Below are 12,940 nucleotides of genomic sequence, written 5' to 3'. Positions count from 1 at the left end.
TATATATATATATATATATATATATATATATATATATATATATATATATATATATATATAGGGAAAAGTGAATATACCCTTAAGGTATATAAGTTTAGGTACTCAAACTCACTATACTACATCGTTTTGTATCATATATATACATTGTAATTGTTCAATGTTCTTATAATTCAACTTCTAACTTGATTTACTTCCAAGATTTTTATCAATTTCACATTGATATTCCTCTTACATAATTTTCATTTTCAACTATAATATATATAGTTTAGTAGGTGTTTGGAGAAAATATGTGATGTAAGAGGAAGATAATAATGAAATTTCGAAAATTTTGAAAGTAAATCAAATCAAGGGTTGAAGTTTAAGAACATTATAATGAATATATTAAACAAAATGACGTATTATCATGGGTTTGGGTACCTAAGTTTATATACCATTAACAGTAAATTCCTAATTGACGATTTGACAAGCAAGTCATAAACTTTATTTTTCTGACAAAAAAAATCCTAATTACCGGCTAACCGGAAAAAAATTGTAAAAATGTCAAAAACTGCAGGCAATTTGGACTTTAATATCAAAAAAATAAAGTTGAAGACTTTCTTGTAAAATCGATGAAAATATTCGGACTTTAATGTATATATCCCTACATTAATTTAAAAACAATTTAATTAAATTTTAGTTATTATAAAATATAGTTTTCAGATACCTTTTAATTAATTCAATTCTTCAATTTATATTATTTTATATTTATTATATTTAATGTTTTTCCGTTAACTCTATATATATATATATATATATATATATATATATATATATATATATATATAATTTTTTTAAACATTATTTAATATTTTACTTTAGGTTGTAAAATATACACTAAATTTTTAAGTTTATTTGATATATTAATATAGGTTATTTATTTAATAATATATTAAAGTTAACAAATTAAGTATATCATATTGATAAGTCACAAAATCTTCCATAGATGATAATGTTTACAACTAAAAACATATTTAAGTTATTAATTTAAGTATATTAAAGGGAAATATAAAGAATTCAGAGGTTTATATTAATACGATGAAAAAAATGATTCTTTTGTAATATAGTATGATATGATTTTTTAAACTATAAACCAAGGTTGTCAAGATCGGGATCGTACATAGGATCAGTTTTGGGTTTGCAAGATCGGGATCCGGATGTTAAGATCCCACAAAATAAAATATAATTTTAATTTATAATTTTTAAATATGAAAAATATTTCAAACATTTCATTTTTCGTTCAAAGTTTATAAAAACTTCAAAATATTAGTCATAAATCACAATACAAAATGATAAATGGTAAATTGGTAAAGGGTAAAAGACATAAAGTGGTAAAAATAATTTTCATTTGCAAAAAAAAGGAAGGTAGGATCAGATCGGATTTCGATCTTACGATCCTATCTGCGATCCTATCCTAAATACGATCTATTCACTATTCAGATTGTTTTTCATACCTAGGATCGTAGGATCGTACGATCCTACGATCAGGATCGCGATTTGACTACCATGCTATAAACTTATACATAGTTCTAAAAAAATTGATGGGTGATTGTATTTGCATTCAATAATTAACTCTGCATATACAGGTTGTCCCAAAGCTTAGGGAGCATTTGGGATTGCTTTTCATGCTAAAAGGTTCTTTTTGATAAAAGTTATTTTTGATTTTTTGGCTTTTTACAAAAAATAGTTTTAAAATATGTTTGTTTCATCTTTTAACTTTTCAAAAGCTAAAACTCAAAAGTTATAAAAAATCACAAATTCATGACTTTATAAAAACTTATTTTTGTTCTTGCTAAAAAATTATTTTAAAAAAACTTTTTGAAATGTCCAAACTTCTTTTTTAACTTTTAGTTATTTGCAAAGATGCCAAACATTTTTTTATTTTATTTTTTTTAACTTTTAGCTATTTTAAAATTAAAAGATTTCCCAAACACCCTGGTTCAATTCAAAGGCATTTGGAGGCGTCATCTTGAGTGTGCAAGCATCTTCTTGAGAAGTCGATCGTCATCTAGAAAAACACGTTGTCCAGATCGAGGATCAGAATCTTTAATCGACTGAAGAACTGATCCTTCTCGTTATAATTTCTCTACTTCTCTCTTAAACCTAATAGCTACTGCATAGGTTGTGTTTGTTTTAAAAAATAAAAAAAAAAATAATAAAAAAAATAAAAAAAACTCTTCTAACCTCTTAGTGCTGCACGACACAACACACGCGCGCAGCACTTTTAAACAGTTTGTTTTTTAAAAGGTTCGGCTCAAAAACCTCTTCCCGTCCTCCCCCCAAACGGGGCATTGGGCTTACCTCTTATCACCGTTTCTAACTGATCTAAACAAAAAAAAAAAGTCGGCCAGCCACACCCTCACGAGTTTGCTCTACAGTCTCCATCGGCCAAGAACGGAAGAACCAATCGGTAGTCGCTTGTTGCCACACACCTATCGCCGCCGTCGCTCGCCGCTGTCGCTCGACGCTCGTCTTTTCTGCTGCCAGTCGACCGCCACTCAACAGGTTAGGGTTTTTTTTTGCTTTTTTTTTTCTGATTTCGATTTCAGTACAAACATGATCCAAGTATATGAATTGTGGAGAAGCAAGGCTACGATTCCACTGTATGTTGCAATATTAAGCAGATTGATTTGTTTTTTTTTTTTAACTTAATCCAAGTATTTGAACTTCAAATCATATGTTTATATATTAAATCCGTGGATGTCTTCTTTTAGATTAAGAAACAGTGAATGATTTTGGTGTAATTTACTGTTATAAATTGATATGTTTGGTTATTTGATTTGAAGTTTTAGCTATTATTTGCAAAAGAAAAAAAAAGTAGCAATTTGATTTGTCAATTGTGCAAACGAGTGTATTGTATAGTATTGTATAGGATGAGATTGTTTTCTGCTTTATGAAATGTACTTCTTTTACATTAAAAAATAAACTGCATACCTATTTCCTAAGGATCCACTAAAAGGGTGTTTGGCTTGACTTTTAAAATGACTTTTGCTTTATCTCTTGGAAAAAGTCCAAAAAGATGTTTGGTAAGATAAAAATGACTTTTATAAATGAGTTTTTCCATAGAGTATTTTGAGACTTTTTAAAAAGTCACGAATACCTAATTTTTTCTAACTTTTCAGTAGCTAAAAAATTTGAAATTACCAATATACCCTTACCATTCATTCACGTATCACAGTTTCTTCTTGTTCTCTCCGCTCACGCACTCCTCTGGCATCTCGACCGCATCTTGACCTGCAACAAACACCGGCGACCGGCGACACCGCGCGAACTGCAACCCCGCGAGCGATCAGGTTTGTTTCTTTTCAATTTGATTTCCGATCTCAGATGTGATTTCCGATCTCAGATTTGCAATCTCTTCCTGTCTATTTCCGATTTCCATTTGATTTCCGATCTATGATGTTACATTTGATTTCCGATTTCCGATTTCCATTTGATTTCCGATTTCTGAAATTGATATTATGTAATTGATTTGCTGTGAAAATGATGTGCTGTGAAATAATTGATATGCTGTGAAATTGATTTGTGTTTTCTGTGGAAGTCATCCTGGTCATCGAGAAGTCTTCAGCGTTGCTGCTACTGAATTGGGAGATGAAATGTTTGATTGGTTTGCTTTTATTATCTTTATTGTGATTCTTTTTGTTGCTGACTTTTTAATTTTGGATGCATGTCTGTTCTTGGTGGCGCATCATCTTTTGATTAAAAGACTCAGAATTTGATTTCTAGTTATCAAACTGGTGTTTGAATATATGACTGTTCTTGGTGGTGCACCATCTGTTTGATGAAAAGATTCTTAGAATTCGGTTTCTTGATATGAAATCGGTGTTCAATTCTTGCACCATCTTTTTAAGTCTTCCCTTTTCTGATCGAACCTTCTGATGATTTAGTTTCTTTATGTAATTAGATGTGATTTGAATGCGATATGCGACTGTCATGAAATTTTCCTTGAAAAATGAATTAACAGTTAATGGATTATATTTGTGAACTTGTTGAAAAATGAATTAACAGTTAATGAAATTGATGAAATATGAAGCTGATGAAATATGTAAACAGTCCTTTTTGTCATTTTACATATAAAAAGTTAAACCAAACACTTTAACTTTTGATTTTTCTCTTCAAAAGCTAATCCAAACACATTTTAAAAAAGTCCTTTTCCAAAAAGTCCTTTTACAAAAAGGACTTTTGCCCCACAAAAGCTAAGCCAAACACCCTCTAAATTAATGCTTTCAAAACAAGAAAAAAAGTATATATTTCTTGGTGTCGGATCTGAATATATATTTATATGCTGATTTATGATTTATGATATAATGCTTTCAAATCTGTTCCTCCTGTTTTTACTGTCAAAATTATGTTTTGGTTTATGAATTTTTGTGGTGGATTTGTATGAATGTTTGACTAAATAAAGCAAACCTCCTTCCATGAAGGTTTTAGAGACCCACAAATAAGCTCCTTCCATTAAAGTTTTATAAAGGCAAAGGACTTCGATCCAGCTTCGTATTTTCTTCCATACGGTTCGTTACAGGTATGTGCGTATTTGATCATGTCTTTCTTAATTTCATTATCTTTTGTGTTTTTCCCCTCTTGTTATTGGAATTAATGCTTAGGGTTTGGTAATTTATTCAAGCGATCTGTTAGGTCTTTGTTTCTGTTGGAGGATCGATGACCACTTACTATCTTTTGTCAATCGAACGGCGAAAATTTTGTTTTCTTGGTTCTTGGGTTTTTCTGGAAGTATTTTTTAATGAATCGTACTTTTTCCATTAAATGGAACTTGATTTAGAGGTCTTTCTATGGTTTCGTTATGCACTCCATCTAAGCGTAGAATTCAAATTTCATTCATGACGCCTAGTATTTTGACGAAACTAGGGTTTTATTACATGTATCTGTTGAAGAATCGGGTTTTAAGTATTTGAATATTCTTCCAGATTACAAAATTTCCTCCATTTCCCGGATCTAAACGGATCTTAATTTGAACGCAATAGAACTAGGGTTTTGTTCGATCATTTGTTGACCAACTGAGTTTTATGAATTCGAATCTAAAAGATGATGAAATTTGAGATTTCGTTTGATTTTTCTGAAATCTGAACTAAACAAAATTTGTACCCAAATATCATTTCTTTTTTCTTTTACCCTTCTTTCATAGATTGGAGGATAAGGTAAGAGACCCGAAACAATTCTTGATTTTCCATTAAAGTGAATGGGGTCTTTTATTCTTGACAAATTAGCAGCTAATCGAGATAATTCATAAAAAAATATTCCAGTAGAAGTGATCAAGAGGTAATTCATAAAAAGTGATCAAGAGGTAATTCGTAAAAAAATATTTCAGTAGAAGTGATCAAGAAATTGAACAGTAAAATCATATTTAGATTTTGTGATGGGTAATTGATACTATTGAAACAAACAAGATAAAAATCAAATTTTGGATTTGTGCTTTGATTGCAAGTTGCAACACAGCCAACAAAAATTATACACAACTACACAAAAACATTAGAGGCTATAGTCTCAATAGAAATGATCAAGAAATAAAGCAGATTTTGTAATTGCTTGATTAGTCCTACGATAAGGAAACAAATAAAATTCGCATTTTGATTTGGATCAAATCGAAAAACTGATAATTGTCCTTGCAATTTAGCATTTAGAATTAACAGTTTCACAAATTAAATCGAATTAAGATCAGTACAAATATATCTAAAAGTCTAAAACATAATTAGTGAGTACGATTCTTACCAGCATGAGAGGCTAAACTAACCACCAAAACGTGTTCTGAAGGAGATCATCAAAAATGATAGACGTTTTTACTGGAACTAGACGAAGAATACGGTAGAGGGAGGTTACGTAGATGTTGTTGTTGTCGTCACCACCGAGATTCGACGTCTACGCAACCTCCCTCTACTATATTCTTCATCTAGTTCCAGTAAAAACCTCTTATCATTTTTGATGATCTCCCTTCAGAGATACGTTTTGGTGGTTAGTTTAGCCTCTCGTACGTTATTAAAGTGTTTGTTTGTATTTTTTTTGCTTGTATATTACTATAAATCGACAATTGATTTCATGCCGGTAAGAATCGTACTCACTAATTATGTTTTAGATGTATTTGTACCGATCTTAGTTCGATTTAATTTGTGAAACTGTTAATTCTCAATGCTCAGTTGCAAGGACAATTATCAGTTTTTCGGTTTGGTCCAAATCAAATTGTGAGTTGTATTTATTTCCTTATCGTAGGACCAATCAAGAAATTTGCTTTATTTCTTGATCGCTTCTATTGAAATTATAATCGCTAATGTTTTTGTGTAATTGTGTTTAATTTTTGTTGGCTGTCTTGCAACTTGCAATCAAGTACAAATCCAAAATTTGAACTTTATCTTGTTTGTTTCGGTAGTATCAATTACCCATCACGAAATCTAAATATGATTTTCCTATTCAATTTCTTGATCACTTCTACTGGAATATTTTTTTATGAATTACCTCGATTAGCTGCTAATGTGTCAAAAGAGGCAATACTAGAGTTACTTTCAATTATATAAATTAAGGTACAACTTACAAAAGAACTTGAATGCCAACTATAAATGTGTTTAGTTCTACAACTTCATTCTTTATTTATTGTTGTGTAGTTTGTGTTTCCCCTATGAGTTGGGCTAACTAAGCATTTAATCTTCTCTAACAGGTCTAACAGACAATAGGGATTTCAGAATTCTTGGAAACTTGTTATGGATGTTAAAAAAAGAACACAAATCTACGAGGGTTTAGGTACTTTTGCAAGAAGATGCATTTTCAGCATCCTTTCTATATCTGTAATCCCAAATCATATTGCCTTCATAATGGATGGAAACAGAAGATACTCAAAGCAGCATAATTTAATCCAAGGTGCAGGACATAGATTAGGGTTTAGAAGCTTAATGTCAATGCTTAAATACTGCTATGAATTGGGAGTAAAATACGTTACCATTTACGCATTTAGCATAGAAAACTTCAAACGAAGCCCTGATGAAGTCCAATCTTTAATGGACTTAATGGAGGAAAAGATCAAAGGGTTGATAAATGAAGAGAGCATAGTTAACCAATATGGTGTTAGGGTTTACTTCATTGGTAACCTTAAACTCTTAAGCAAACCCGTGAGGTTAGCAGCCGAAAAGGCAATGGAGGCAACTGCTAAAAACTCGAGGGCGGTTTTGTTAATTTGTATTGCTTATACTTCAACCGATGAAATCTTCCATGCTGTTCTAGAATCTTGTGAAGAAAAACGGGATAAAAAAGGTGAAAAGAGTATGATTGATGTGACAGATATTGAGAGACATATGTACATGGGAGTGACACCTGACCCTGATATTATAATACGTACGTCTGGTGAGAGCCGTTTGAGTAATTTTCTATTGTGGCAAAGTGGTAATTGTTTGTTGTATTCGCCGCCTGTTTTGTGGCCGGAGATTGGTTTCCGGCATCTTGTTCAGGCGGTTTTGGACTTCCAAAAGCATTTTTGTTATCTAAATAATCAAAAGAAGATATGGAGCGATGTATAGATTGAAAAGAACGATTTTTTAATGGGATTGGATGGTTTTTAAGGGTAGTTTTATGCCCTGTTGTATTGTAGTTTGAATGTTGTTTTTAAAGTCAAGATCATATGTATTATGTAATTATTCTTGGTGTTTTGAATCTATGATCACTTTTGGTTTGTTTTGATAAAGGTAACATGAGTAACTCTTACCAAATGTTAAGATGAACATCGAAAAAATGTGGTATTACTTGAATTGTAGTACTCTATCACATCGGTATTTACCCAAATAAAAACCATTGGAAAAGTGTGGAATTGTATTTATAGTAAGGTATTGGATTTTCTTTTGCAAATTGTTTTAAACGATAGTTTTAAGTCTGCATGGCGCGGATTGCGAGATAGAATGCACGCACAATGAGAAATACATAAGCATTGTATTTTTAAAATTTCACTAACTATAGCAAGGCCTAAGTTACAATAAAATTACGAATAACTATAAATTATTATGCATGTTGTTTTGCAAAAACGAATATTTAAACGAGACAAATTTTAGTATGTTTTACTAGTTAAGATTATAAAAGACTTTATATTTTGAGTTTTTTCCGGATTAAATCTCTTTTTTTTTGTTCTAAACAAAACATTGTATTTTTCTATTTTTTCGATTCGACATTTTTAGCAGGTTTACCAATAATAATCCAGTTTTAAACAATTTCTTTTGGGACAAATTACAACTTTTTTTTTTGAAAACGCCTCTTAAAATTTTCTTTAGATTTTTTTAATTAATTGTGAAGGTCTTTTTCGGGCAAAAGGATGAGGGTTTTCCTGAAACAGTTGTCTAAAACAGAAAGATTACGATTAAACTTGCTAAAATGACCAGATCGAAAAAAAATAGAAGAATGCAAGGTCTTTTCTAGAAAATAATAATAATAATAAAGTTGATGTTTATTTTGTGAAAATATATAAGGTCTTTATAATATATAATATTAACACATGTTTTAAGAACTTAAATATATGGAAACGAATATGCAAAAAATAGAAAACAAATTTGAAAAGAAAAGCATCAGAAAAGGAAAATTTTAAATAAGAATATATACATAAAAACAATATTTAAAAATAACAATTCCTTAAAAGACAATTTCGTAAACCGGTTTTGTAAAAAACACATCTGTAAATAAAAGATGTAAAAAAAGTTTGAAAAAACTATTTATTAAATCAAACTAAGTTTTAGAGAACATATAAAAATAAAGTTGAAATATTTTTAAGGAGAATGTTTGGACGAAATCCGAGAAAATATTAAGAAAAGGTCCCAAAAATGAAAATTTTGAAAGCTGTGTAGCTGCCATGTGTCCGTATCTAAAAATAAAATAAAAAATGCAGACCATTTATGTAATGTTTTCTCGTACATTGACTATTTTTATATATTTGGAAACTATACAGATCAAAAAAAATAAAAAAAAATAAAAATAAAAATAAAATAAAAAACTAGTTGATGTGCTCTTAGGAACAACAATAACCATTTGGTAAAAAGATAATGTAAGGTCACGAGATTGAAAAAGATGTCGTATTATGTATCAAATTATGCCAAACGATGTTCTTAGAGCATATTCACTGAGTGAGATGGCTTTCGAGAAGTGGATTTTAATAATCAAACCATTTTTTTTATACCATTACGTTAGAATTGTTTTTGGTCAATAGTATAAACATTTTTATTATATTAAATGCGATTTTGAGTTCCATAAAAAATGACTATGAACACTGGATTTAGTTGTATTTTTTTTTTAAATTTTGTGGATTGTAATATATATATATATATATATATATATATATATATATATATATATATATATATATATATATATATATATATATATATATATATATATATATATATATATATATACTAGAATGCATGAATTTGTTTATAAAATCAAATGTAAAGTAACTTAAAAAGTAGAACTTACTTAGTTTGACGAATTCATGTTGAAAATTAAGTCTGAAAATATAGATAGATCATGCTTCAGATTTACGAATTCCAAAAGGCACACACACACACACACACACACACACACACACACATATATATATATATATATATATATATATATATATATATATATATATATATATATATATATGGGAAAATGACATAAAAGCCCTTAAGTTTTCACAAAAATATCGGTTTTACCCTTGGATGTGTTTTATATCCAGTAAAGCCCGAAGTTTTGTTTAATTTGTTCATTTTTACCCTTATAGCCGGTTACCTAATGCCAGAAAAGCCCTTGAATTTTCAAAAATGTTCAGATCTACCCTTAAGTTTTTCAAAAATGTTCGGATTTACCATTACATTGATTGATTGATTGTTGTTGTTGTTGTTGTTGTTGTTGTTATTATTATTATTATATTTTTAATTATATAAAAATATTTTATACATACATTTTTAAATGTATAAAAATATTTTATACACACATTTTTAAATGTATAAAAATATTTGTACTAATATAAATATATTTTTAAAAATATATGTACTTGTATTTAGTATTTATATACATTTGAAAACCCAAAATCTTCATCTATAATTGTTGAATCGAACAGAAAAAGCTTGATAAAATAAAAAATGTCGTCGATGACTAATTTTGCAAAAACAAATGCTTCATATCAATATAAAAATGATACATTTCGTGATCTTTTTTTGTGAACTTACAACAAACATAAATGAAGTTTACACTCGTATTTGACATTTCGTTATCAATTTTTGAGATAAAAATAGTTAATGAATGATTTTAAGTTGATAATACTTAATTTTTACAGTGATCAAATGTTTGAGGGTTTTTTTAATTATATTATGTATTTTCCATTTACAAGTGTTATTTGTTGATCATTTATTGTTATGTACTCACTATTAAACTAATATAGTTGAATAATAGAGATTTTTTCAAATTTTATACTAAATCTTATCTGTAATCGAGTGTTTTTATTGAGGTTTTATAATTACGAGGGTTTTATAATTGTTATGTTTTGTTTTTAATTAACGAATATTTATTTTGCTTATCTATTTAGTATGATGTTTGATGATAAATAGATATTTATACTTGGTAATATGTACAAATACATATAATTATATCTTTTATATAATATAAACCATATAAATATGCATTTTTATATTTATATATATATATATATATATATATATATATATATATATATATAATATATTTTTATATGAAATAAATATATATTTATACTTATACCTACTAAATACAAATAAATACATATTTAAAAATGTGTGTATAAAATATTTTTATACATTTAAAAATATAATAATAATAATAATAATAACAACAACAATAATAATAATAATAATAATAATAATAATAATAATAATAATAATAATAATAATAATAATAATAGTAATAATAATAATAATATGTATTAAAAACGTATGAAAAATTTTTATTCATTTAAAAATGTATGTAAAAAATATTTTTATACAATTAAAAATGTATTAATAATAATAATGATAATAATAATAATGATAATAATAATAATAATAATAATAATAATAACAATCAAGATAAAGGTAAATCCGAACATTTTTGAAAAACTAAATGGTAAATCCGAACATTTTTGAAAATTTAAGGGCTTTACTAGCATTAGGTAACCTAGGTAACCGGTAGGTTACCAGGAAACCGGCTACAAGGGTAAAAATGAACAAATTAAACAAAACTTCGGGCTTTACTGGACATAAAACACGTCCAAGGGTAAAACTGATATTTTTGTGAAAACTTAAAGGCTTTTATGTCATTTTCCCTATATATATATATATATATATATATATATATCCTACAATATTAGGCTTTGGCTGATTCTCTTGGTCTGGAATGACCCATTCCGGGCCAAGTGGTTAGTTAAAAAAAAATTGCTATTATTAGTGAAATACTATTAAAAAATGGTTAGATTACTCAATTTCCCAAAAACAAATAGTATATGCATTATTTATTTTTCCAAGTAATCTTCAAGGTTATTTAACAAAGGGAAAATGACTTAGGGGGGTAACTACCTCTTACCTGTGTTCATATATTGGCAACTTCTTCTTTTTTGTACATAATAAAACAACTAACTTGTTTTAACTGTTTAAATTACACCAATATTACCAGCTAATACCTGTTTTAACCGGTAACTCAAAGGGAAAATGACTTAGGAGGGTAACTACCTCTTATCCGTGTTCACATATTGGCAACTTCTTATTTTTTGTACATAAGAAAACAACTAACTTGTTTTAACTGTGTGACATCTCAAAAATCATGACCAAAAATTTCGTTTTTAATTTAATACTAAAACCATAATCGTCAAACCATTAATTTAATACTCCGGCATCGGGCCCCACCTGGCATCGAGCCCCGCTCGGTATACAGATCTGTCTCCGGGCCCCACCCGCTAAACACATACAATCATATAACATGCTACCACATAAAGAAACATATTTTACTGTATCTTTGTCCTAAGAAACATACTCTGCTAATAATGAGATACGGAACATCGTCCGTACTCAACTAGTGATGAGATACGGGACCTCGCCCGGACTCACCTCCCTACCAGGCACTTACAAGTATCACACACACAACAAGTATAATCTAACATGCAAACATTCCTCGGGCACCCGCCCAACATCGGACCTTGGTCTGGAATAACATACTAGCATACAATGTCTAGGGCTAACCCGCGGGTCTTCATACTCATAGACTACATGGGCTGGCATTGTGGCCTTAGACCCATTTACACAGTGAGGAGACTCACCATGCACTGCTGAAGCCCTAGCTGGAACTAAGTGAGTACAAACGAAGTTCTGTATCTCATTATTAGTAGAGTATATTTGTTAGGACAAAGATACAGTAGAGTATGTTTCTTTATGTGTTAGCATGTTATATGATTGTATGTGTTTATCGGGCGGAGCCTAAGAGAGACAGATCTGTATACCGAGCGAGGCTCAATGCCAGGTGGGGCTCGATGCCGGAATATTAAATTATTGGTTTGACAATTATGGTTTTAATATTAAATTAAAAACAAAATTTTTGGTCATGATATTTGTGATGTTACACAGTTAAAACAAGTTAGTTGCTTTCTTATGTACAAAAAATAAGAAGTTACCAATATGTGAACACAGATAAGAGGTTGTTACCCTCCTAAGTCATTTTCCCTTTGAGTTACCGATTAAAACAGGTATTAGCAGGTAATATTGGTGTAATTTAAACAATTAAAACAAGTTAGTTGCTTTATTATGTACAAAAAAGAAGTTGTCAATATATAAACACATATAAAAGGTAGTTAACCTCCTATATCATTTTCCCTTTAACAAATAACCAAGTACCTTTCACCAAAGTTTAAGGGACAATGATAACTATTGGGGGCTCGGGGCTA

At 29.1% G+C, this 12,940-nt stretch overlaps 1 protein-coding gene across 3 annotated transcripts; it reads left to right on the top strand.

Moving 5' to 3' along the window:
- Positions 1-3,181: 3,181 nt before the first annotated feature.
- LOC111897743 (dehydrodolichyl diphosphate synthase CPT3) lies at positions 3,182-7,686 on the top strand. 3 transcript variants are annotated; one of them, XM_023893693.3, is made up of 4 exons: positions 3,207-3,329; positions 3,578-3,643; positions 4,461-4,558; positions 6,701-7,686. In XM_023893693.3, the coding sequence occupies exon 4, from the start codon at positions 6,744-6,746 to the stop codon at positions 7,551-7,553; it is 810 nt and encodes a 269-aa protein (XP_023749461.1). In that variant the 5' UTR covers positions 3,207-3,329; positions 3,578-3,643; positions 4,461-4,558; positions 6,701-6,743; the 3' UTR covers positions 7,554-7,686. The 3 variants fall into 3 exon arrangements, with proteins under 3 accessions (XP_023749459.1, XP_023749461.1, XP_023749460.1); XM_023893691.3 differs by lacking the exon at positions 3,578-3,643 and having other exon boundaries at positions 3,182-3,329; XM_023893692.3 differs by having other exon boundaries at positions 3,209-3,643.
- The last annotated feature ends 5,254 nt before the right edge of the window (positions 7,687-12,940 follow it).

This window comes from Lactuca sativa, chromosome 6, assembly GCF_002870075.4.
Source record: "Lactuca sativa cultivar Salinas chromosome 6, Lsat_Salinas_v11, whole genome shotgun sequence".
In the NCBI taxonomy this organism is placed as follows: domain Eukaryota; kingdom Viridiplantae; phylum Streptophyta; class Magnoliopsida; order Asterales; family Asteraceae; genus Lactuca; species Lactuca sativa.
Note: the sequence above shows the minus strand (reverse complement) of the source record. Positions and strands in the feature narration are given on the sequence as shown.

Coding starts and splice junctions, on each gene's coding strand:
- LOC111897743 (XM_023893691.3), top strand. CDS start 6,744: ATGGATGTTAAAAAAAGAACACAAATCTACGAGGGTTTAGGTACTTTT.